General features: G+C 38.3%; 7 protein-coding genes across 11 annotated transcripts; 3 read left to right on the plus strand and 4 right to left on the minus strand.

The window, feature by feature from the left end:
* The first annotated feature begins 399 nt into the window (after positions 1 to 399).
* Positions 400 to 2,626, plus strand: LOC130697514 (interferon-related developmental regulator 2-like). 2 transcript variants are annotated; one of them, XM_057520421.2, is made up of 7 exons: positions 404 to 704; positions 768 to 884; positions 1,079 to 1,443; positions 1,512 to 1,735; positions 1,801 to 2,116; positions 2,179 to 2,274; positions 2,341 to 2,626. In XM_057520421.2, exons 1-7 carry the CDS (start codon positions 617 to 619, stop codon positions 2,542 to 2,544), a joined length of 1,410 nt encoding a protein of 469 aa, XP_057376404.1. In that variant the 5' UTR covers positions 404 to 616; the 3' UTR covers positions 2,545 to 2,626. The 2 variants fall into 2 exon arrangements, with proteins under 2 accessions (XP_059350539.1, XP_057376404.1); XM_059494556.1 differs by having other exon boundaries at positions 400 to 884.
* Positions 2,627 to 5,730: 3,104 nt separating this feature from the next.
* On the minus strand, positions 5,731 to 6,584 carry LOC130697537 (cytochrome b5-like). The gene is made up of 3 exons (XM_057520447.2): positions 6,317 to 6,584; positions 6,130 to 6,258; positions 5,731 to 6,071 (listed from the first exon to the last, which is right to left on the minus strand). Exons 1-3 carry the CDS (start codon positions 6,428 to 6,430, stop codon positions 5,913 to 5,915), a joined length of 402 nt encoding a protein of 133 aa, XP_057376430.1. The 5' UTR covers positions 6,431 to 6,584; the 3' UTR covers positions 5,731 to 5,912.
* A 1,349-nt stretch (positions 6,585 to 7,933) lies between these two features.
* On the minus strand, positions 7,934 to 12,287 carry LOC130697498 (E3 ubiquitin-protein ligase MARCHF6-like). Of its 2 annotated transcripts, XM_059494288.1 has the most exons (18): positions 12,067 to 12,286; positions 11,900 to 11,995; positions 11,758 to 11,832; positions 11,467 to 11,683; positions 11,268 to 11,409; positions 10,892 to 11,201; positions 10,658 to 10,826; positions 10,454 to 10,592; positions 10,200 to 10,379; positions 9,974 to 10,125; positions 9,723 to 9,906; positions 9,284 to 9,641; positions 9,040 to 9,221; positions 8,843 to 8,977; positions 8,691 to 8,780; positions 8,500 to 8,632; positions 8,283 to 8,418; positions 7,934 to 8,127 (listed from the first exon to the last, which is right to left on the minus strand). In XM_059494288.1, the coding sequence occupies exons 1-18, from the start codon at positions 12,086 to 12,088 to the stop codon at positions 8,055 to 8,057; spliced, it is 2,793 nt and encodes a 930-aa protein (XP_059350271.1). In that variant the 5' UTR covers positions 12,089 to 12,286; the 3' UTR covers positions 7,934 to 8,054. The 2 variants fall into 2 exon arrangements, with proteins under 2 accessions (XP_059350271.1, XP_059350270.1); XM_059494287.1 differs by having other exon boundaries at positions 10,892 to 11,409; positions 12,067 to 12,287.
* A 1,122-nt stretch (positions 12,288 to 13,409) lies between these two features.
* Positions 13,410 to 15,212, plus strand: LOC130697519 (glucose-fructose oxidoreductase domain-containing protein 2-like). 3 transcript variants are annotated; one of them, XM_057520425.2, is made up of 5 exons: positions 13,410 to 13,568; positions 13,650 to 14,153; positions 14,214 to 14,533; positions 14,588 to 14,739; positions 14,805 to 15,211. In XM_057520425.2, the coding sequence occupies exons 2-5, from the start codon at positions 13,666 to 13,668 to the stop codon at positions 15,039 to 15,041; spliced, it is 1,197 nt and encodes a 398-aa protein (XP_057376408.1). In that variant the 5' UTR covers positions 13,410 to 13,568; positions 13,650 to 13,665; the 3' UTR covers positions 15,042 to 15,211. The 3 variants fall into 3 exon arrangements, with proteins under 3 accessions (XP_057376408.1, XP_057376407.1, XP_057376409.1); XM_057520424.2 differs by having other exon boundaries at positions 13,444 to 13,568; positions 13,655 to 14,153; XM_057520426.2 differs by having other exon boundaries at positions 13,447 to 13,568; positions 13,665 to 14,153; positions 14,805 to 15,212.
* Positions 15,213 to 15,293: 81 nt separating this feature from the next.
* On the minus strand, positions 15,294 to 16,931 carry LOC130697531 (protein l(2)37Cc-like). Its single transcript, XM_057520440.1, has 7 exons — positions 16,812 to 16,931; positions 16,477 to 16,596; positions 16,254 to 16,415; positions 16,038 to 16,180; positions 15,852 to 15,968; positions 15,701 to 15,796; positions 15,294 to 15,591 (listed from the first exon to the last, which is right to left on the minus strand). Exons 2-7 carry the CDS (start codon positions 16,562 to 16,564, stop codon positions 15,379 to 15,381), a joined length of 819 nt encoding a protein of 272 aa, XP_057376423.1. The 5' UTR covers positions 16,565 to 16,596; positions 16,812 to 16,931; the 3' UTR covers positions 15,294 to 15,378.
* Positions 16,932 to 17,116: 185 nt separating this feature from the next.
* LOC130697525 (molybdate-anion transporter-like) lies at positions 17,117 to 19,256 on the plus strand. The gene is made up of 8 exons (XM_057520433.2): positions 17,117 to 17,325; positions 17,413 to 17,664; positions 17,793 to 17,962; positions 18,022 to 18,291; positions 18,356 to 18,638; positions 18,697 to 18,806; positions 18,879 to 18,961; positions 19,026 to 19,256. The coding sequence occupies exons 2-8, from the start codon at positions 17,426 to 17,428 to the stop codon at positions 19,236 to 19,238; spliced, it is 1,368 nt and encodes a 455-aa protein (XP_057376416.2). The 5' UTR covers positions 17,117 to 17,325; positions 17,413 to 17,425; the 3' UTR covers positions 19,239 to 19,256.
* Positions 19,257 to 19,587: 331 nt separating this feature from the next.
* On the minus strand, positions 19,588 to 20,935 carry LOC130697534 (small nuclear ribonucleoprotein-associated protein B-like). The gene is made up of 6 exons (XM_057520443.2): positions 20,774 to 20,935; positions 20,563 to 20,656; positions 20,213 to 20,500; positions 20,014 to 20,126; positions 19,754 to 19,937; positions 19,588 to 19,694 (listed from the first exon to the last, which is right to left on the minus strand). Exons 1-6 carry the CDS (start codon positions 20,774 to 20,776, stop codon positions 19,672 to 19,674), a joined length of 705 nt encoding a protein of 234 aa, XP_057376426.1. The 5' UTR covers positions 20,777 to 20,935; the 3' UTR covers positions 19,588 to 19,671.
* Positions 20,936 to 22,763: the final 1,828 nt, after the last annotated feature.

Below are 22,763 nucleotides of genomic sequence, written 5' to 3' on the forward strand. Positions count from 1 at the left end.
TGGTAAAACTCGCCGTCGCAAATTTGTAAAATTCTTTTCAGGTAAACCAGTGGACTCCGATTGGCTTACACAAAAATAGCTGTTAATTTTCTACTTTCACAACTGAAATTTTGACGTTAGGCTCCGCTAGCATACAGACAAGAAAGGGCCTTAAACTATGGGGGAAAAAACGGACACTGTGACTAGCGCCTGCAACGAGCTAGACAGCTACAATACGAGAACAGCGTTGATGTACAAATCGGGTTACGGCCACATTGTCCGCATCAAACTGAACTGAATGGAAAATTCTGCTTTTTCCTAGCTTATTTACTGGCGATTTCTTTTTTAGCTGAAGCTTGCCTACATTTTTATCTTTAAATATTATTTAAAAATATCGACCGTTTTGTCGATCATCAAACGATAACTAGGTCAATTTGCGTTGATCAACCGTTAGGGGAGCAGACGTCGCAATCTTTTTGCTAAGTTTCAACATGTGTACGGTTTTCGTTCGTACTTTAGCACTTTCTCTAATCGGGCAATATTTAGTAAATTTCTTGCGTATAGCAACGTGTCAATTTGGGTTGTAATAAAGCTTCTCGAAAAAGATCTTGCAAAAGTTTTCCATTACTTGAGAACCATGCCAAAAAAGAGCAGTAATTCCAAGAGAGGCAGCTCCGCACACGCAAGTGCAGGACCAACTTCATCGAAATCTGCAAATCATCAAGGTAAACGCAAAGTTATTTGGATCGTATTTCGTTTTGTTGATGTGTCTAATTTTCCTTGCATAGTGAAATCATCTGGAAGAGGTAAAGGTGAGCCACTGATTGTCTCTGATGAGGATTCGCAGCCTGACACAGTCAGTGTTGTAAGCTCAGTATCCGATAATCGGAGTGTTTTGGAGGAGGGTAAGTTCCTGATGGTTAAGAAGCCTATATGTTTTTTTTGTTGTTGTTTTTTTATGGTTTTGTTGTTTTTTGTTTTGTTTTTGTTTTGTGGTTTTTTGGTTTTTGGTTTTTTGGTTTTTTGGTTTTTTCTCTACTGATATATTTTTTATTAGTTAAATGCTGTGTTTTTAATTAGCTGCCTTTTTCCTATTTAGGTGGGGAAACTGATGAAAGAACGCAAGTGGAAATCCTTGAAGACAAATTGAAGGAGTTTATTGATTTAACTACACAAAAGTCTTCACAGGGTCGTGTAAATTCCTTTAATGCTCTTTGCCAAGCATTTAGTGCCAAATACATGCCTGATTTTGTGGCTGGTCGGCGCATGACTCTTTTGGATTGTGCGGAGAGGGGTATGAAAAAAGGAAAAGGAGCAGAGCAGGAATCAGCTGCCAAACTTATGGCACTTCTATGTCTTCAACTGGGTTCAGTTGCTGATAGTGAGTCAATCTACAGGGACCACAAAACTTACCTCCTCTCTCTCATGGCTGATAAAAGTGCCAGCCCTGCTGCCCGCGCTCAGGTAAAATCTTAAGAAATATATGACTTAAGTTGTTTAGTTGTTTAAAATATTATGTACGAATTGCATAGGTCTGTTCTACGTTTGGCCTTTGTGCATTCCTGGCGGATTGCGACCTATCTGAAATAGTTCAAGTAATGATATCCCTCGAGGGCATTTTTAGCGCCAGTCTTCGGGCTCCCGAAAATACGGTTACTTCACCCGATGTACTTCGTCTTCATTCAGCCGCACTCAGCGCTTGGTCTCTATTACTAACTCTATTGCCTCCGCGGCATATTTACGATCTGAGTCAAACGTAATTATAGAAGAGACATATTTTTTTTAAAGTTCTTCGTATTTTGATATTTTTCATTTTTTTAGTCATATTCGACGTCTAGTTCAGCTGCTCGATTCAACCGACGTTGATTTGCGTATTGGGGCCGGAGAAGCTATCGCCCTCATCTACGAGGGAGCTCGAGTATTTGATGAAGATTTTGGCTTTGACATATCTACAGAAGAAGAAACAGATGACCTTGATGGCATCCAGCAAACGGATTCAACTTCACGCCATACATCTGAAATGGATGAGTTGTGTACTAAGCTAAGACAGTTGGCAACAGATTCACATAAATATCGAGCAAAAAAAGATAGAAAGCAACAGCGCTCGAGTTTCAGAGATATTTTGCATGCTATTGAGGTAACCAGTACTGTTTAGCAAGCCGATATTGACAAATGTGAATTATATTAAACATTGAATAGGAAAATGAGGCACCTGATGTCCGCATCAAGTTTGGCAAGGAAACACTTGATATAGACTCATGGGGATGCAAACACCAATATGATAGCTTCTGCCAGGTATGGTGACCTTCAAAATACTGTTTCATAGCTTCCCAATTGATAACCAATATTTTGTGGTTACAGTTACTGGGGTCAGGAATGAATTTACATTTGGCGCAAAATGATTTACTGCGGGAAATCTTCAATTTAGGAAATCCACTGTTGGACAACGCCTCCAACGTCGTCAAGATAAAGAAATTGGAACGCCATCATATGAATATGGCAGCATTCAAAGCCCGTTCGCTTACCCGAGGGAAAAATCGGGACAAACGAACAGCCGTTTTTTAGAACCTAAATCGGTTACCGTCGTGGTTGTTGGGAGTATCAAACCGGTTTTGCCTGAGATATATGCCGTTTTTGTTCATTCTCATCATGACATTGACATTTACTTTCAGTTATTTCTTGTTTAGTAAAATATCGTGTTTTTTTTCTGCTATTTTTCCCGACGAAAATGTTCGTAATGTTTCGGTGAAACTGCGTCAGGAATGGTTTGTAAAGTCATGATGCGTATCTTTGCCCTTTGACCACATGATCTATGTAATCGTTAAGCGATTTTTTTTCTCGCTTGCAAAACCAAATCTAGATAAGAAAGCTTTTTTAAACAGAAACTTTTATGCGAGAACTGATACTTCAAATCGATAGGCAGAGATATATTCTCAAACGCAAAAGTGTAAAACTAGGCTGTACGCCGTGACAATTAACATACTGTTGACGTTTAACGAACCTACTCTTTAGTGGAAATACAAGAATTCTAAAAGCGCTAAACGAGTCGATTAAAACGATAAAAACCTACGATTTATTCAACACTATATTATTAAAGGGAAAATGAATAGCTTACCTGCAATCAGCGATTAATACTGAGTGTATCCTGCAAATTTTATCGAATTCCATGAGACATGGTTTTTGGCCGATTTTGACGAAAGTGAGAAGGGCCTTCCCACTTTTTCAATTTTGGCAAAAATCTAGATTTCATTAAAAATACATCATTTTGATCCGCAATTAAACGAGGATCGCAAAAATGGGCTTTGTTTTGACGTGGGACCGGTAGTTTTTGAATGAAACGTAATAAACGGAAGAACTTATTGTTTTGGCGTACGGGCATTTTCGTTCCATTTATTTCGAAAACGACTAGTTTGATAATAAAATGTATTACATTATTTAAATCAGCATTCAATTCTGAGTACATCGCGCGGTTTTTATTGATTTCCAAGAGATTTTTGTTTTTGGCCGATTTTGACAAAAGTGAGAAGGCTATAGCCTTCCCACTTTTCCACTTTTTGAATAAAATATAGATTTCGTTAAAAGTGCCCCATTTCGATTGGAAATTAAACGAGGATCGCGAAAATCAATTTTATTTTCTCGTGGGGCTGATAGCTCCGGAGTTATTTGACTTTACAGTGGTTGCGGACTGAAAAATAAGCCCGACGAAATAAGCCCGACTTTTCAATATTTTTTTTTATTTAAAAAATACAGATATGGCATTAAAATGCGTTATGTTTTTTAAATCAACATTCAGTTGTGAACGTAATGCGTGGTTTTTATTGATTTCCAAGAGATTTTGGTTTTTGGCCGATTTTGACAAAAGTGAGAAGGCTATAGCCTTCCCATTTTTCCACTTTTTGACTAAAATCTAAATTTCGTTAAAAGTGTACCATTTCGATTGCAAATTAAACGAGGATCGCGAAAATCGATCTTTTTTTCTCGTGGGGCTAATAGCTCCAGAGTTATTCGATTTTAAAGTGGTTCTGGGATTTAAAAAATAAGCCCGACAAAATAAGCCCGACGCTTCCTATTTAAAAATTATATCATTAAAGTGAGATACCTATACTTGATTTAGATTAAAAATTTAATAAGGAATACGAAAATGAACTTTTTTTAAAGCAGAATTTATGGTTTGGTAAAAAACTTTGATGTGTCACGCTAGCGCTCTAGTGTACTGGCGCGCTAGTCAGTTCTTCGATTCGGCAGATTGCAACGTGCCAAAACAGCACATTTTTTTTAGTTTATTTCCAAAATGGCTGGTTTGACGAGAAAACCTCTAACATAATCGAACTCAGCTTTCAATTTTGGCTATGCCACGTGTTTTTTATCGAATTCCGAGAGACGTCGTTTTTTGCCGATTTTGACAAAACTGGCCTTCTCATTTTTTCATTTTCGGCTAAATTTAAAATTTGGCTTAAAATATATGATTTCGATGCAGAATTGAATGCTTATTACGAAAATTAATTTTTTTTTTTTCAATTGGTCTTGTGGTTAATTAAACGTACAAAACGAAAAAAGAAGAAAAGTCGGGCTTATCTAGTCGGGCTTATTTAGTCGGGCTTAAATTTTTTTCTGCATAAACCGGAACTTATGAGAATTCGCTGAATATCATAAAATATACTCAAAATTGAATGTTAATTCCGATAAAATTGTTATTTTTTCATTGAGTCGACCATTTTGGAAATACACTGAATATTTCTGCTGCGCTAGTGCTATAGCGTACTGGTGCGCTAGCATTGTGTCAAATGTTCGGTGTATTTAAAAAAGGATTGATCTAATGAAAAAATAGCAGTTTTCTCAGAATCAGCATTCAATTTTGAGTATATCCTGCGATATTCAATCAATGCCGATGAGTGTCAATTTTTGCACAAAGAATTTTTAAGCCCGACAAAATAAGCCGGGACTAAATAAGCCCGACATTTCAATATTTTTATTTTTATTTTTAAAAGTAAAGATATGGCATTAAATGCGTTACGTTTTTGAAATCAACGTACAGTTGGGAACGTAATGCGTGAATTTTATTGATTTCCAAGAGATTTTTGTTTTTGGCCGATTTTGACAAAAGTGAGAAGGCTATAGCCTTCCCACTTTTCCACTTTTTGACTAAAATCTAGATTTCGTTAAAAGTGCACCATTTCGATTAGAAATTAAACGAGGATCGCGAAAATCGATCTTATTTTCTCGTGGGGCTGATAGCTCCGGAGTTATTTGACTTTAAAGTGGTTGCGGGCTGAAAAATAAGCCCGACAAAATCAGCCCGATGAAATAAGCCCGACTTTTCAACATTTTTTTAGAGTTATTCTACTTTAAAGTGGTTGCGTTAAACCCACGTTGGTTGTTTACTGCGCTAAAAGCCTTTTTTTTAACTGCGTTGTATTTTAAAATCTTCATAACTTGAAATTTTATTTTGAATCAGCGTTTTATTGTGATTGTACTAGGTTAGGTATCATGTAAATTCCGGTCAAAATTTTAATCCCAATGTTTTTATACAAAAAGTTGGGCTTAAAAAATAAGCCCGATATTTCAATATTTTTATTTTATTTTAAAAAACACAGATATGGCTATGAAATGGATTACTTTTTTTAAATCAGACAGATTGCTAGGCATTTTCTAATGTAAAGAATAACCTTGTTACTTAATTCTATAGTACCAATCAGTATAAAAAAATAAAACAATCAATGCCAATGTGAAGAATAGCACACCAGAAATGTATTTGAGTTTAAGAGTATATTGCATGCATCATGGCTGTGAAATGGTGTGGAATGGATATTCTGCATCATAAGATAACAACTACATTACCAGTAATCAATTTATCTCAATTAAAATTAAACAACCCCATTTTGTTAATTTGATAACTGATGTCTAGTTTGGTAACCAACCATTAAGGTTTTTTTTTAATTGCCTTGATTAGACGTATAAAACCTGTATCCCATTGAAGCCACAAATGCTAGAGACATTGGAATGAGCCATGATGCCCAAGAGGCAGGCTTTGTTTCTTCATCCTTTTTAGCCCAGTTTGCTGGATTTTTTTCATTGACCTTTTTCGCCTCATTCTGAAACGTTTCAAAACTAAGAGTTTATGTCAAGCAAAAGATATAATAGTTTTGATACCTCTGGGAGGCTTCCTATCAGGTAGTCCTTTAGAAGCTCTCGAGCATCAGTGGAATGCCCTACATCTTCAAATGGTTCTGTTGCATCATTTCCAGCTTGTTCCATCAGAACTTCTTCACCCCCAGGATGCTGTGTTCATGCATACAATTAGATTAATAGTTTAATAAATGATCATTTTCACATTTACTTCTTCAAGAAACTTGGTCACGTTATACACATGACCGTGGATGGTTATCCATACGCCTGTTTTAGAATCCTTGTGCTTTCCGACTTCTTCTAACGTAATAATTTTTCCAGCCATTTAAACACTAAAATAAAACCAGTTTGCCAACAAAGGCTCACGTAACTAGACAGGGGCAATAACGGAAATATTCGGGAGAAGCTCCAACTCGAAACCCACCCGGTCTTATAACAAACCTTTTTAACAGCCGACGTAACAATCTTGCCTATCGATAAAACGCCATCTAGGTTCTACTTAAAGCATATTTATCATTCGAGCGGTTCAAGGTTGATTCGCTATCTAGCCCCCCTATTGTCATGTTGTAATGTCATTCATTCTTCAACTCCATTGAATGCTCGCCAGTTTCTATTTCTTCTAGCACATTAAGCGATTTAGTGTTCACGAAATTTTCAATAGCTAAACGGTTTTAAAAATATAAACCTTGTTCTGGGCTGAGGGCGACGCAAGCGCACCACAGGGCTATGCAGTATACTTTGAGTTGTGACAATTGTGGTGCCATTGCCACTGTAAAAGAATAGCTGGGTGGCGTCCATCTGTAGGAACGGTGTGCATTTGAATGATAAGCCATCTATAAGGTAAAAATAAATAACAATGCACAATCAAAATTGAATGCTGATTACGATTAAGTTATTGGTTTTTTTGTTAAATCAACCGATTCTTAAATAAAAGAAAACAAAGTGCCGTTATTGCCCCTTAGCTAAGCTGGGGAGCAAGAAAATTTACTTCTTATTTTTCACGAGATCAGAAGTTTAATAAAATAAACGAAAAACGATAAAAAGTTGGCGCGCTAGTACGGTACGTCGGATTCGTGAAGGACAATTTTCGATGTATTACAAAAACAGCTGCTTTAATGAGAAAACGAATAACTAATCCTGAACTCAGCGTATAATTTATAATGAAACATTTATTTTATTATACCAAGTGGTATGTTTTTTTTTCGCCAAACTGTTGTGCTTGAAAATAAGCCCGACAAAATAAGCCCGACTTTTCCATTAATTTTCTATTTTTCCAAAATCTTCAACTCTTGCAATGAACAGATGATGATGAACCACTATTTTCCAGTAACAAGCTGGTCATGGGTAATCTACACTAACTCGATTTCCTTAATCACTACCTTAATTTTCAACATGTTTACCAGCTGGCACAAGGAAAACTATTCCTCAATTACCAGATAACATTTTAAAATATATCGTAATGACGGAATTGGTCTTTACCTAAATTTAAATGAAGAATTACACAGGGAAACGAAAACACGGAATAAAGAGGCCGATTTCTTAGGTCTATAGGTCTTCCTTTTTTTAGGTTTACGTTTAGAACGCAAGAACGGGAAGAAAGTAACTGATCTTTTGTGTTTTGAGAAATTAACAACTCCAAAAAAAAAATGAAAAGAATGCGTATCTTGTTATAAACAGATGACATGCATGGCATTTAGAGTCAGATCTGCACAAGAATTTCTACTTAATAGTTTTTAACGGCTACTTAATTAAAGCGACGATAAATACCGCGAACGATTCTTTCACAAGGAGGTAAAAAATAAGAAGCAAGATCTTAGTTCTCTAGACATTTTTCATAACATTGTATTTATAATGATCAAAGTTGAAAAGTTCAAAGCGCCAAAGGAAAATTGTAATGTACATACTTCATACAACACGGTCGCCATGCCCAGTTAAAGTTGTTCAAATGATCATGTAGTCTGAGCATTTTCGTTCCTGTCAATCCTGTGATTGTAGTTGACCAGCCGGCGCCCCACCAAATACCTGTTGAGCATACAGTCGAATGAACATTTGTTATTTCATGATCCATGTTAAAGAATCCTACGTATACACTATACATATATATATATTTCTATTATTTTTTTTACGGAAACACGGAAATTAAGCTTTCATAAATGCGACAAGGATTATATACTTACTTATCATTCTTAATGTGCTCATAAAGTCTTTTGAATTGTTTCAATTGCCAGACTGAGAATACCATCAAAAGAATAACGACCAGAAATGATGGATATACTCTTCGAGCGATAAGAGCTCTAAGTTGTCGGCTAGGAACTGTAAAATAAAACATTTGCGAAAGGTAAAGAATTTAACCGTCTAGGTCACACTTAATGGCGTCCTTCACGATAAACGTACCAAAAAATGGGACGATCGAATGAGCTACGACGTACGGAAGGGCCAATGCCAAACCGAGAGTTACTATAGCAGGAATGGCAAGCTCGCATAGAACAAAGGTCAAATTCATTCTTCGAATTCCATCTTGATACAACTAGAGGAACATTAGATGTAATCAATAATAGCCTTAGATTACTGGAATAAACGGATACCTTCTCTAACGAATGTTTCAGCCACCAGTCTGGCGACATCATTGTCAAACCGCAAACTATTTTCGTATATAGAACACCAAGACTCCAGTCCTTTACGATTTTAACAAAAAAGGATTAGATAACCAGTAGGACGAATTATGTTCAAATACCACCTGGGACAGAGAAAAGATGGGTGATTGGTTGACGGCAACACGCAGTGGAACTACAACAACGAGATCTAACAGAAGCCCGAACATCAAGGGTATGACGCCCAATAAGAGAGAAAACGCCACACTGCACTTTAGTACCTAAAAATTAAGAATATTCTTCATAAAGTTTTCTTTTTATAAAAAAAACACTTTCTACTAACCAAAATGGTGTAGGACTTGATACGAACAAAAACATTTGACCATCCTCGAGGAACCAAATTAGAAAAAACGTGAATCCCGCGGAGAACCAGCCAGCAAAAATATAAACCGGTGAATGCCGTGTACAATTCGTGGTGAGGTCCAGCTCCATAAAACGTTTCCATTAACAGGCGCCCAATCCAAACTTAAGGACAGTAAGCAAAATTAATCCCTTACTTACCAGTACAATAAATATTAGATAAATACCAGGAAGGGTGAGAAAAATTGTGCTAGCAATTGACAAGCTAATGCACATGGTAAGAAGGAGGAGGAGAATCCTAATAAAAAAAACAGATGGTCGTAAATACGGTACGTAGCCAGCAGGACCCTCACGCTGGAGAAGGGCTTGGTGGGCGGCTCCTAATCCTCCGTTACGAAACGGTACTCCTCCAAAACGAATATTTCCATCTTGTGGAACAGCTGCAACAGCAGGTTCCGCTGGAGCCGCCGGTGCGTCAACTTGTTCATTATTAGGTTCATGGATTTGATTGTTATATTCCCCTTCTTCAACATTTTCACCGACTATTACTCCTTGGTTATTGTGATGAGCCTGTCCTCCTCCAGTCTACAAGAAGAAATTGTCGAATAAAATGTTTATAATAGTGCAACAAAATTTGTGCAATCCAAAGCAAGTAAAGTAAATTACCTCACTAGAGCTAGCCACATCTCCAAGCAAATATGAACGGAGGCCCAACAGCCAGGACACAGCTAGACACCACATTCTCAGTCCATAAAGTAACCACTGTCGAGCGTGATTTTGTTCCAACAAGCAAGGCATGATCACTTGCAACAACAACAACTCCAAAGAATATTCTGAGACTTGGGTGTCGCTTCAGTTTAAAGGGGAAAAGAAACATCAGATACGTCTATTATGCAAATATCTTTATGTGAACTTACGTCGAATTGACGATATAGTAGGGCAAAAAACTCGGCATGCCCCTCTGCAAAAGTCGAATTGGAACCCATAGCATCAAAAAGACAATTGTGCCGAAAATCACCAAAGAAGCAGCAAATTGTCTCAAATGTCGAACGATTGGGAGATGGATCATCTGGAGAAAACAAAAAATAAAGGCAAAGCTAATAAGTCGTTTGCTCACAAGCTTTACATATATATGATTCTTACCTCCTGAACTGGGTTGAAGTCTGGATCATTTAAATTACGAAGAAACCACAACACCCCAGGCCTTAAAACTTCACGTAGCAACAATACGAACGATGCAAAGTAAAATGCGCATAATATGCCCACTAACCAATGAAGAAACATCGACGTCCCAGGTGCTTGGCTGAAGTTGTGCAATCGGTCCTGAAGAGCGCGCATAAAGGAGAATTTATTACCTAACTTTCAGAATGCGTTATTTAAAAGCATTCAACAATTACTTTAAATGTTGCATCAACAAGGGGCAGGCTGCATATATCAAGCCACCAACCACAGACTATAGGAAAGACGCCGATTTCGGCTACAGTCAGTAGTGAGACCTTTACTACAACATAACAGAGCCCCAGTATACGTTTTGGCCTGAAAGGTTAATTCTTCGATAATTTAGGTGTTCATTCTTATTTTATTTATATTTAGTAGATTACCTTCGTAATCGAAGAAGAGAAGTGACGCCGTGAAGAAGAACTAGAAAAAGACCAATGACCACATAGCCACAAAGAGTTGTTAATAGGCCCTCGAAGTGACATGCCGAAACCCAATCTTTCATTTTGAAACCAACGATTGTAAAATGTCCAATGTGATAGGGGCAAAATGCTGTGCGCGAAGAGAACGTTTTAAAAATTAACAAATGTAAGTAATCAAGCTATGATCGGGCTTACCAAAAACGAGGATGAATAAAGTGTTAAGAGACGCAACCCAAAATACGTGTTCCAGGAACACCAGCGAGCCATCTAGACCAAGAAGACGTTCCCAGGTCAGTTCCTCTGCCCTATCCCATTCCATCAGGTTCCAGTTAACATCGTCTTGTGCTTGACCTTGGAGCTGCGCTTGCTGTGCAGCGTTATTAGGAGCTGGAATATTAGCTTCTCCTACGGCATCTGCATCTACATCCACTTGACCATTATTCTGTAGACGAACTTCCGCGTCAACTACAGGACCTTCGGGCGGTTGATCCATTTCGACATGTTCCTGAACGAGAAACACGATGATCGTTAAAAAAAATGTAATCGGACAAACTGGATCTGACAACGATACTTCATTCTGAATATCCTGTTCCAACCAATCAGGGCCACCTCCATGAAGAATCTGTTCTCTTAGCCAAACCAGTCCTATGAAAGCACACAAGGTGCACAGGACTACAACACACCCATGCAAAATATCTGTTGCCACATGTTCTCTACCAGAAAAGAATGGTTAGGACTGAAAAAAACTTGAACAATTACTAATAACTCACGATGACAACATATCCAAGGGAAGAGTTAAAACAGAGGAGACAGATCCTGTAAAGAGACAACGATAGATCCGGCAGGCTGTCAAAGGAACAATTCCTAGCCAGGCCATGGCAACAAGTGTGTAATGAAGCCAAAATCTAATGGCTCTAGCAAGGCTGGATACCAGGCCAGAAAGTATGTCTTTTAGAGGCAGTCTTTTAGGCATGTCTGGAGAGTAAACTGCAGAAACAAAAGAAAGATATATATCATAAGGCCACAGTCGAAATACCCAAATAATAATCCAAAATACTTACTTGGAGTGAAAGAAAATCTATGTGTGCACAGCTCACAATATTCTTTTCTAGAATACCGTAGCCATTGGACTAAACCTGTAACAGAAAATGCAAAGTAGAGCAAGCACGTCTACATTAACACTATTAATTAAGCTAAACTTACATTCTTGGTGGATGAACTTTATGCTACCAGTGCAAATACATGGATGAAACAGAGGCCTATCGATTGTTCCCTCACAGCGACAAACACGACAGATATCTTAAAGGAATATGGAAAATATCGCTCAATTTCATGAGAGGTGTCAAAAAATTGGTCATTGTAAAACTAACCTGATTGCAGAGATTCATCCATTTCTTCTACTTAGAGCATCACAGTCCTAGGGTGGAAAATCTTCGACGCAAGTAAGATACAATATTGCTGTTCTATTTGTGTTCTTAAAACATTTGCCCTACTGATCTTATTTAGAAAGGAAGTTGAGACGCACGAAAAACGTATTGCTCAGGTCAACAGCTGAGCTAAGACTGATGACCATTGGCGTAAACGAAAATTTCTGGATATTAATATTATCCTGGAGGATATCATGATAAATCAACGCGTAATTAAAAAGAAAAACATTTTAAAACTTAGTGGAGGTATCCGTCATTTTACCAATTTTTTGCATTTGATAATTATGGCAACGAAACAGTAACCTGGTATCGCTGCTATTTTATTTCTGCCGACATAGTCAATGCTGGCAAGCATAGATTGGTTAGCAAAGGATAAGAATAAATAGTGACCAAAATTTCAGCGCCACCTAACGTCTGACCATAGATAAAACACTTCTGAATACGCATTATACAATGCCATTGAATATGTGATCACACTTATGTAATTCGGATGTGCTTGATTAACAAATTTGTTAAGACTTTGTTTAAAGCTTGTTTAAACAATTGTTAAGTGTCAATCTAGCTTAAAAAACTCAAGTTACCATTTTCAGCTGTTGGAGGGCCAACAAGTTCAATGTATGGACGTAATAAAATAAAGGCCGTTGACGCAGAGGTGATCAGTCTATCAATACTTTTGTATGGTTGCCGTAGCTGGGATGCAATGTTGTAGCTGTGCCGTAGAGTTGCGGTAACAATAACAATAACTAATACTTGGAAGCAATAATGTTTTAAGTCTCGACCATTTCATGTTTTTGTGCCGGAATAGAAACTTGCCGTTCAAAAAATACCAGAAAAATAAAATTCAAAGATACAAATTGTTTTGAGCTCTTATAGTTAAGACATTGTTAAACACTACAAGCGGAAAATTTATTAGATTACAGTTTACGTTATTTTTTCCTTGATCTCAAAATTCTTAAGCTCACAAACAGGAAATAAAAGTAAGATAGAAGTCAAAAGTGTTTCGTGTGGGGTCTATAGCATGCGCCGATATTGAAAGAAGAATTGAGTAGTGGCTGCACTATCGTTTTCCACCAAAAATAAAAATGCGCTTTTTTTTTGAGTTTCGAAATTGATTTGAAGATTCTGGGATAACCAAATCGAGAGGTGTCTGTAATTTAAACTAGGGACATGGATTAAACCTTGCATGCGTTTTTCCCAGTCAAGCTGGGGAACCTCCAAGTTCATAAAAAATACTATAATAAAAAGGTTCATTTGTTTGTGATAGCCGTTAGATGATGGTAATTATTTGGCAGAAGAGGAATGGTGTTTACGGGCGTTGATTCAAAAACCATCGTTACCAGACATATGGGTGGCAGACGAACTTACTTGTGGTATAATCATAGCCTTAGTGAAACGTCAATCAGTATGAAAAGGCAGTAATATTGAGTTTAAAGGAAATCCATAAGGTAAGCAATCATAATTGCAAAAGAAAAATAAGTTTAGAAATTTGAAAGTTTAATGACCTAACATCTTTTCATCGTTGTTAGATTAGTGAACGGCAGAATGCTACCTGGAATCGGGATATTTATCAGTGCTGGCACAGTCATGAAAGTTTTGGTTCCATATTTACGAGCCAAAGGCTTCAAAGTGGATTCTGTTTGGGCCCAGACTCAAGAGGCAGCTAAAGATGCAGCAGAGGAACTTGAAATTCCTTTTTTTACAAGCAAGGTTGATGATGTGCTATTGAAAAGAGAAGTGGACTTGATTATTATCATGTGCCCACCAATCCTTCATGCCCAGATTGCTGTTAAAGCTCTTGGAATTGGCAAGCATGTTCTTTGTGACAAACCTGGAGGACTAACACAAAGTGAAACACTGAAAATGGTTCATGCAGCCCAATACTACCCATCACTCATCTCAGTAATGGCCTATAGCCTCAGATTTTTGCCTTCATTTCAGTACGTACGAAGTGTCATTAATGATAAACTTATTGGTGAAGTCAATTATTGTGACATTCATGTTCAGCTCGGATCACTCGTCAACCAAAAAAAGTATGTTACTGTAAATTTTAAAGAATCTAGAAAGGCAAATTGTATAACTCTTGTATCCAGTTACGACTGGACATGTGAAGAAGGAATGGGAGGAGGTGTGTTGACTATGATCGGCTCGCACGTTATCGACGTGGTGAGCGCAGTGATCCGACAGCGTGCTATACGTGTTCATGGCGTAACTCGAAGAGGACTTGCAGTTAAAGGAGAAGTGAGCATCCGCAGGATTACGAGTGACCGTTTTGCTGCATTTAACATGGAAATGAATGGCGGTGCACTAGTTGCGGTCACGCTAAATAGTCAAGAAGGCTTGCAAAACTTTGACATTAGCTTCTCGGTGACTGGTTCACAAGGTTTCATCACTTACCGCAGCGATCCGTCTGGTAAGATATCAAAGACACTAACAAATGATCAAAAATTAAGAATTTGCCAAATAGGCGGAACTGTGACCGGTCAAAGTAGGGTGGTCCCTACGGCAGAAATCTTCCATACAGACACTGACGAATTGTCATTTCTTCCCTCTTCAATCGTAAATAATGCGCCTATTCAACCTCATCAAAGGCCATATATTAATGGGCTTTTTCGCATGGTTTGTCTATTTTATTAGCATTTTCTCCTGTCAAATATTTATAATGAATCAACTATTTGGAACAGGTTTCAGCACTTAGAGATGCGTTTTCCCGCGTCGAAGATCGCAGTGGGTGGGTCAAAGAAGCTGTTTCTTCGGCCGCTACATTTGAAGACGGCCAATACGTTATGGCCGTCATCGAGGCCGTTAAAAGATCTGAAAAGAGGCGTGAATGGTCGGAAGTTTCCATTATTTATGAAGAACCTGATCCTAATCCGGTTTTGAGTGCCGCGGTCCGTAGGTCTACGATAGCCGCTGTTTAAAACCAATCACAGACTTCTGTTCATTCCAATATTTTAACTTTCAAAGATAAAAAGATGTGAAATTATGAAACGAACATGACCGTAGTTTGTTTTTATGACAACTTACCGCTTGACCTGCTCATGTTTACTCACAAATGTTTACTGTACAGCATACAATTAATTATTGTATTTCTATGAATAGAGATGACAAGTGTCTACTGCAAAATCGGATGATTAGCATTTTCGAAACGCGGCCAGTCAGTTGAAGAGCACTCAGAAAAATTTGCTATTCAACATTAACTGACCTCATACCGAAATTCTTCGTCCCATACGATACAAAAAGAACTTTCTAAACTCATTACTGCGGAAGCGATAGGAGCGTCTGCTGACCATTTGGCAGATAAACAACGTTACGGGATTTGGACAATTGGTACGCAATGTCTTCCCCAGCCTCTATTCGCCGAAGTTCGACTAAACCCTCACCGGCATCGCCAAACGCCTTGGCCAGGAGCGAAGCGGCTTGAGAATCACCTTCAGCCGAAATAACGGCGGCTTTCTTTTGTTGTTCAGCCTATAAGTACGAATAAGAATATAGTAAATTCACCATAACGTTTAAATTGGGCGTATCTGCGCTATTCATGTTCATTTAGTAAAAATAGTTTATTCATAATACAACTTACCTTTTCGACGAGGAATCTAGCTCGTTCAGCCTCTTGTTGTGCTACTTGTTTCAATTCAACAGCTTGAGTAAATTCTTTACCGAATGTAAGATGTGTCTGAACAAAAACAATGGTGAATGACAATATGTTATGGTGACAACAAATAACTTACAATAGAAATGTCATCCAAAATTAAACCAAACTGTCCGGCTCTCTCTGTAAGTGCTTCGCTAACTTTCTGTGACACTACCTCACGCTGAGTAATGAGTTCTCCAGCATCAAATTGGGCCTAGAAACATTCCAATTCATGAAAGTCTTCTGCCGAAAAAAAAAAAAAGAAAAAAAATTGCCATCTTACAACAACAGCTTTCAGAATTTCATTGGTGATGGAGGGAAGTACACGCTCATCATAATCAATTCCCAAAGTGCTGTATATATTGGGGAGAGCTGTTGGAACAGGTCTGAAGAGTACACGCAAGGTTATGTTTACATTCTGAAGATCTAAAAAAAAAAAAAAAAAGGTTTACATTTTACTGTGGTGGGATTTGGATTCATTATAAATATGATAATTTACCTTTGCTGCCAGTAATAACTGGTACATTTCTTGGCCTAGACCTGATATCATACATAATAGGCCTCTGTACCCAAGGAACAAAAAAATGTGTTCCCTCTCCTACAACTTCATTTCTGACACCAGAGAATCGATCAAAGATAACAGCTCTGTGACCTCCCTCAACTACAACCATAAAAGTGGAATATAAAAAAATGTGATGTTTCTAAAAATGCACTTTACCCACCATTATATAACGCAGAATTGACAACTCCGGCAGTTAATGCAACTCCAATACCAAGCTGGCTGATTCGGTTGAAAAATTGGGACGCCATTGTGCTTACGATTATTCAACTTGAAGCTTGCTCTGGAACGTACAAGAAAGGAAACAAATGTATTCTATATTGTGACTAAGTATGCATGATGTAATTTATTGTCAGCCATACTGGCTGATGTACAACCTTACATCTAAACTTTGACGTGAATTGTGGTTTTCTTTTACTCTAAATTAAATGCAGTGGATTACGCAACCTCAAGGTGCAAATATACAGTTCCCTACTAAAATTTTTTGTATTATCTTACCTACTAACTCTATGCAAAAGGTTCACAAGATGCCGACAACGTTCGCACGTGCAGAAGAGTTCTAGATTGTAAAACACGCTCTCTGGTGGTCAAGGATCTTAGCTTCAAAGCTAGCGGAACCTACGGAGCACTTTGAACACTAGGTTCTGCAACAAAAAATACTGTTTGACGTTTCAGCCGTTGTGTTGGTTTCCTTGTAATAAACATTGCCGTGAACGTGAAAACCGTGGCATTCTTCTGAGTTGCGTACAGGTGCATGCTCAATTTTCAAACTTTTGCTGACGCGGCAGGTTAAATTTTTCGTTGCGTATGCAGGTGGCCGTGTTTACGTGGCTATGGTATTGTGCACAACTACAAAAATTATCGCTGTACTATCGATGTATATATATTTTGAACGTACCTGAAACAAATCATTGACTGAAAGTGTTCTTCCAGTAACTGGAGAACGCGCTGTTTTTACCAAAAGCCTTTGGTTCATATAACACCAGTTTTAAGTACAACAGGGTTTGAACAGGTATAACATTTGTCCACCATAATTTTATCCTTAAACAAATTGTGAACAGTTTCACCACTTTTGTTATATTATCTTAAAACACTGCAGGAGCTGAGGAAAGATGAAAGATTTTGTTGTCACTGTGTTGGGGTCATTGGTCCTTGTTTGTGCTGTGGCTCAGTGGATTGCCTCCCGCACAAAGTCACAACTAGTTGCTTCACTCAACCCAGAATTTCAAAAGTTCCAAAGGATTTTCTTTGCACCCTATCTTTTGGCACTTTTCTCAGATTGGCTTCAAGGTCCTTATGTATATCGGCTCTACAGCCAATATGGATATGCTCCCAAAGAGATAGCCTTGCTGTAAGTACTTTTCACTTCCTGTAATTGAAAAAGAAGCATGATAATGTAGTATTTCATGTAGTATAGTTGTAAAATGGTTTTACTGTGTATAATGTGGCTTAATTCTGTCATTTTTTCCCCCTAAATAGGTACATTGTTGGATTTGCTGCAAGCTCTACCGTTGGTACTTTTACTGGCCCATTGGCCGATATGTTCGGTCGTAGACGTCTGTGTTTAGCCTTCTGTTTCATTTACACATTTTGTTGCCTCACCAAGATGAGTCCAAATTTTTGGTGGCTATTTACGGGTCGGCTGTTTGGTAAGTCGATTCGCTTAGGATCTTATGATGTGATTAAAAGGGGAGTATTTTTGAAACAGGTGGGGTTGCCACTTCCATTCTGTTTTCCACTTTTGAGGCGTGGTACGTCTGCGAACACACGGAGCGAAATGTGTTTCCCGCCGACTGGATATCTTCGACATTTTCGATTTCTACGTTCTGGAACGGGATATTAGCCATTCTGTCTGGTGTAGTTGCCGACTTTGGAGCTGATTGGTTGAATTTCGGTCCTGTAGCTCCGTTCATGACGGCCATTCCTTTCCTGGTTGCAAGCGCTATTTTAATTTCTCTGACTTGGCCTGAAAATCATGGTAATATTATAGCCAAGGCTGCAGTTGTTGTAATGTTCATTATTTCCTTGTTTACCGAAAACAGGCAGCCGCCAATTCGGTCTTGGTCGTTCCTTCGTCGAGGGCCTGCGGACGATATTCAATGACCCTGCCATATTTTTATTAGGGCTAGTGCAATCCATGTTTGAATCCATTATGTACATTTTTGTTTTCCTATGGACTCCAATACTTGATTCGACCCAATCCGCCGATGCCTGGCCTTTGGGGCTCGTATTTTCCTGTTTCATGGTTTGCATTATGATTGGATCTTCCATGAATACGCTTCTTCTGAATCGCAATATCCGTCCTTCTACGATCCTCTTACTCAGGTACTTGTACCGAATACCATCGTGATCTGCAACGGTTTAACTTTCTTCGTTTATTTAGCGTCGCCTGCTCTGCCATCTCCATGATAACGTGCGCTTGGTCTACAAATATGCAACATCGTTTGCCCGTTATCAGTTTTCTGGCATTCCTTTTATTGGAAATTTCAGTTGGTATGTACAGAACTTATTTTCCTTCGTATTATTTTGTGTAACCTTTTCCGAGTATTTTCTGCCAATAATTAGGTATGTACTTCCCAGCTATTGGCTATTTGCGCAGTCAAGTGATTCCAGAATCCCAAAGGGCTAGCATCAACAACGTTTTTAGAGTAAGCTAGCCCAGCTTGTTGTATAGTTTTTTATGTTTTAAAAATAATAATTATGTTGACACAGGTCCCACTCAATGTTATCACCTGTACAGTGCTGTACTGTCTGCACAAAAATGACGATTCCGGAGGAAACCACGCATCGGGAGGTGATCAGAACGCATTTCTTTTTAATGTCGTTCTTAGTTTAGTGGGTTTTGCGGCAGCCATGGCATTTAGTAAAAGATACGAAGAGAAGAGCAAGACCTCGGATGACGAGAAGAATGAGCCCCTGATATAATTTAAGTTTAAAAAACAAGTATTATTAGAGCTTAGATAGGGTATGGACACAATTTCAAACTGTACTGAAGGTTTCCTGAAGTTTTCTTTGTCTTAGTTCTTTTCACTTACTCCATCTGAAGGAGTCTCGACCCCGATACTCGTAATTTTCATCAAGTTATTTTTTTTTTCCTCATGACTCATTTTAATTGTATCCAAAACATCAAAATTCCCGAAAGGTGCTTCCGCCTAACCGAGCCAAAATATATGCATTACATGGTACGAATTGTTGCAATACTTATACACGTGACTAAAGAGATGTAAAACGTTGAACTTCTTTTTAAATATGGAAGACTGAGGAATGAACTATAAAATCATTACCTCCTTATTTTCGAGGGTCTTGTATTTATCGGAGTTACACAAAATACCACGTACGACAAAAGTGGTCAAATCATTTAGAAAGGCCTTCCAGGTGGACCTGGTGATAGAGGAAATTAGTACAACTTTCATGATTTTTGCAAAATGTTTACGAGATACCTCCTCTCATCATGCCAGGGGGAGGAGGACGCATTCCTGGTGGAGCGCCGGGAGGAGCACCACGGCCCATCATTCCCGGTGGCATTCCCATCATACCTGGAGGTGGTCCGCCCATCATGCCAGGTGGAGGAGCCATCCCCATTGGAGGCATGCCAGGACGAGCACCCATCGGAGGAGCAGGAACCTTAGAAACAGGCAAGTAAACAGATTCGTAAGTACAATACAATTTCATAACGCAATTAATATACCAAATTATGTACCTGAGGTCTCATTTGTGGTGGTGCTGATACTGCTGGCCCACCAGCCCCTCTGCCACCAGGAACCATCATTTGAGGTGCAGGTCCACCCACCCCTCTTACTGGACCTTGAAGTCCTGAAAAATAAGTTCATAAATTTATAAAGCGCAGCCAACAAAAAAAAGTAAGCTGTTTGGCATAGGTGACAAAGTAAACTATTTACCAGCAGGGGCACCCATAGGTGCATTGACAGGTACACCTCGTCCAGCAGCTCTGCCAACACCAGGTCCTGGAATGACACCTGGCATAGGCACTCTGGGCATACTCTCTTCTGTTGGAGGAGGACCCTCGACTGTCATTGACACAATATTCTCTCCTCTGAGCAAAACGAGACCAAGCACTCTCTTCTCTTCTCTTTCTGTGGCACCAACACCTGACTTGTTGAGTTTGGCTTTAATTTTACGGAATTCTTCACAGTCTCCAAGAATCAGATTCATGTGTTTGTCAAAAGCTACGAAGGAAAATGCCACTGCTCATCATCAACAATTTTTGAATAGTATACAAATTGACTACCTTTAAATGTCCCGATAAAGGTTCTCGAATCTTGCAGAGTCACTCTCACTCGATAGTTCAAATGCTGAACCATTTTGTTGTTTTTACTGATCGTCTAAAATACCGAGAAAGTGTTCGGGAATAATCACTTAATTTCAGGATAATACACACACAATTTTGATTTCTCATACAAAACGACATAGTAAATTTTAGATAAATGAAAACAGTGTACCATTTTGACGAGTTTTTGGGTCGGATGTACTTGGATAAACTTGTTATTCCAACTTTAGACCCCGGCTTCCCTCCTTCTTCTCGCAATTGTTTGGATCCCGCGATTCAAACAGACGCTTGCTTTACGTGTAGACTACGGTGGCTTGTTTTCGGTTAGAAAATGGTCATGCATCTGACAGATGGCGCTCAAATCTCCTCTGGCTCTAAAAAGTTTTTAAAATTATGATTTAGTGTTTAAGGCTGAACAAATCGAAACAGATTTTCATTTGAAAAAAAAAAAATAATATTAAGAATAAGCCGACGTTAAATTATATTGTTTTCTTTATTATTTTTATTGCATCGGAAAACGTTATTATATATGCCACTTGAACAAACGTAAATATTTTGGGAGAAAAAAGTTTGAATATGACGACTTAGCTTAGAAAACTATTTTGATTAGCATACTGAGCTTGTTGACACGAAAGCCTTTATATTACAGACGTCATACACATAGGGTTCTATTTTATTATAGCCTTCTCTTTACAGGTCCCTTTTTCATTTGGAAAAAGATGTCACACTGTTTTTACTATACGAGTTTTTTTTTCTCCATGTGAACTGTCGTTATTCGATCTGGAATTTTTCTAAAGCGTTCCAGGTCCAAACTCTTCAACACATTACTATTTCTGTTGCTATATTTTTGATATTTTCGACTCAACAACGTTTTCCAAAGCAAGGTCTTAAAGCAAATGCACGCGCGACACATTCATACAGTCTTCCATACTTTCATTACCTTGTCGTATAAAAATATTTTCTTCCTCATACATATTTATATCCTTATTGGCTATTATTGTTATTCTCAGAGAATTTCAGAGTAATTCTGGGTTTTACCTCCTCTCCGTTCCTTCTTAAACGGCCATCTGAAACGATTACTTATAGACTTCATACAAGTGGACAAGTCTAAACAGCTGAGAAAAGCGCTGGGAATCATTTGAAATTCAAGGGGACGCGCAAAGAACAAAAAAAAAAGGCAAAGATTTCACAAAATATATATGGCAAAAACATTTCATTTTGTTTTCCACCTCCTTTACTAGCTTAGAACTATATATTATACGTATGAACGTTTGTGTGTGTGAAAGAGTTATGATTCTATACTAGCCCCGATAGTAAAAGTCGGCCATTTCAGAAAAGATGCGCCGTCCCAAAACGTCGAACGTCTTTTTACGACATTTGCCGATTGGCACACACACACACACACGCATAGAGAAATCCATTCATTCTTCATATATACGGGCGATGGATGGGAGTATTGGAAACACATCCATCATCCTCGTTTTGTTTTTGTTTTTTTCCCAAGTTTTCCGTCTCTCGTCGAGAAACGTTTTTTTACGAATGAATAATTAAAGATTCGGCACACGTTAAAACCCCTAAAATGAAGAGGTGATTAAATCGTTGTTGAATTTCTGAACGATCTCGCCCTATGAGTCATTCATAACGAGATTCCGTGATTCCCGAACAATCTGTCATTAAAATAACGCAGTGTATAAGGCCATTTGAACAAAAAGAAGAGCCTTGAGTAATTCAATTGCATGCACCGTCGTTGGCAAGATGGGAAAAAAAACTAAATGGAATGATAATGCGGTCATTTACATGTTTTTGTGTCTATACCCACAAGTCCGTAAACAGCCAATTGCGAGCTGATTTGGTTTATGTTGATCCCGGTACTTCGTCAGAGAACTCCCGCCCATCTCCACCCACTTGTGATTTCACGTCCATATCAAGATAAAATAGTGGTGTACTAGATTATCATTCTTCTGCTGCTAAGAGGTTCTTTTTCTATTTGATCAATCGCTTCGATATGGAGAACGATACGCAACAATGTAATCATTGCCCTATGGGAGGATAGAAAACTTGGAAAAGTAACAAACGAAAACACAAGTCGAGACGATCGGTATTTCATGCTAATAATGAAAAGGTCACGCGACGAGCCGATAGCTTTATATCAATTCAAGCGT

This window comes from Daphnia carinata, chromosome 3 (genome assembly GCF_022539665.2).
Source record: "Daphnia carinata strain CSIRO-1 chromosome 3, CSIRO_AGI_Dcar_HiC_V3, whole genome shotgun sequence".
Taxonomy (NCBI): Eukaryota; Metazoa; Arthropoda; class Branchiopoda; order Diplostraca; family Daphniidae; genus Daphnia; species Daphnia carinata.

What these genes read in the sequence shown, in the direction of transcription:
- LOC130697514 (XM_059494556.1), top strand. Translation starts at nt 617, where the DNA reads ATGCCAAAAAAGAGCAGTAATTCCAAGAGAGGCAGCTCCGCACACGCA. An exon ending in ATTTACGATCTGAGTCAAAC is followed by an intron (nt 1,736 to 1,800) that starts GTAATTATAGAA and finishes TCATTTTTTTAG; the next exon opens with TCATATTCGACGTCTAGTTC. An exon ending in ATATTTTGCATGCTATTGAG is followed by an intron (nt 2,117 to 2,178) that starts GTAACCAGTACT and finishes AACATTGAATAG; the next exon opens with GAAAATGAGGCACCTGATGT.
- LOC130697537 (XM_057520447.2), bottom strand. Translation starts at nt 6,430, where the DNA reads ATGGCTGGAAAAATTATTACGTTAGAAGAAGTCGGAAAGCACAAGGAT. An exon ending in TGACCAAGTTTCTTGAAGAA is followed by an intron (nt 6,259 to 6,316) that starts GTAAATGTGAAA and finishes GCATGAACACAG; the next exon opens with CATCCTGGGGGTGAAGAAGT. An exon ending in TGATAGGAAGCCTCCCAGAG is followed by an intron (nt 6,072 to 6,129) that starts GTATCAAAACTA and finishes GAAACGTTTCAG; the next exon opens with AATGAGGCGAAAAAGGTCAA.
- LOC130697498 (XM_059494287.1), bottom strand. Translation starts at nt 12,088, where the DNA reads ATGGATGAATCTCTGCAATCAG. An exon ending in GGATGAATCTCTGCAATCAG is followed by an intron (nt 11,996 to 12,066) that starts GTTAGTTTTACA and finishes TATTCCTTTAAG; the next exon opens with ATATCTGTCGTGTTTGTCGC. An exon ending in AAAGTTCATCCACCAAGAAT is followed by an intron (nt 11,833 to 11,899) that starts GTAAGTTTAGCT and finishes TTTCTGTTACAG; the next exon opens with GTTTAGTCCAATGGCTACGG.
- LOC130697519 (XM_057520425.2), top strand. Translation starts at nt 13,666, where the DNA reads ATGCTACCTGGAATCGGGATATTTATCAGTGCTGGCACAGTCATGAAA. An exon ending in TTACCGCAGCGATCCGTCTG is followed by an intron (nt 14,534 to 14,587) that starts GTAAGATATCAA and finishes TTTGCCAAATAG; the next exon opens with GCGGAACTGTGACCGGTCAA. An exon ending in TTAATGGGCTTTTTCGCATG is followed by an intron (nt 14,740 to 14,804) that starts GTTTGTCTATTT and finishes TATTTGGAACAG; the next exon opens with GTTTCAGCACTTAGAGATGC.
- LOC130697531 (XM_057520440.1), bottom strand. Translation starts at nt 16,564, where the DNA reads ATGGCGTCCCAATTTTTCAACCGAATCAGCCAGCTTGGTATTGGAGTT. An exon ending in AAATTCTGAAAGCTGTTGTT is followed by an intron (nt 15,969 to 16,037) that starts GTAAGATGGCAA and finishes GAATGTTTCTAG; the next exon opens with GCCCAATTTGATGCTGGAGA. An exon ending in TTTTGGATGACATTTCTATT is followed by an intron (nt 15,797 to 15,851) that starts GTAAGTTATTTG and finishes GTTTTTGTTCAG; the next exon opens with ACACATCTTACATTCGGTAA.
- LOC130697525 (XM_057520433.2), top strand. Translation starts at nt 17,426, where the DNA reads ATGAAAGATTTTGTTGTCACTGTGTTGGGGTCATTGGTCCTTGTTTGT. An exon ending in TCTACGATCCTCTTACTCAG is followed by an intron (nt 18,639 to 18,696) that starts GTACTTGTACCG and finishes TCGTTTATTTAG; the next exon opens with CGTCGCCTGCTCTGCCATCT. An exon ending in GCATCAACAACGTTTTTAGA is followed by an intron (nt 18,962 to 19,025) that starts GTAAGCTAGCCC and finishes ATGTTGACACAG; the next exon opens with GTCCCACTCAATGTTATCAC.
- LOC130697534 (XM_057520443.2), bottom strand. An exon ending in CTTTATCGGGACATTTAAAG is followed by an intron (nt 20,501 to 20,562) that starts GTAGTCAATTTG and finishes TTTCCTTCGTAG; the next exon opens with CTTTTGACAAACACATGAAT. An exon ending in CCCTGGCATGATGAGAGGAG is followed by an intron (nt 19,695 to 19,753) that starts GTATCTCGTAAA and finishes CTCTATCACCAG; the next exon opens with GTCCACCTGGAAGGCCTTTC.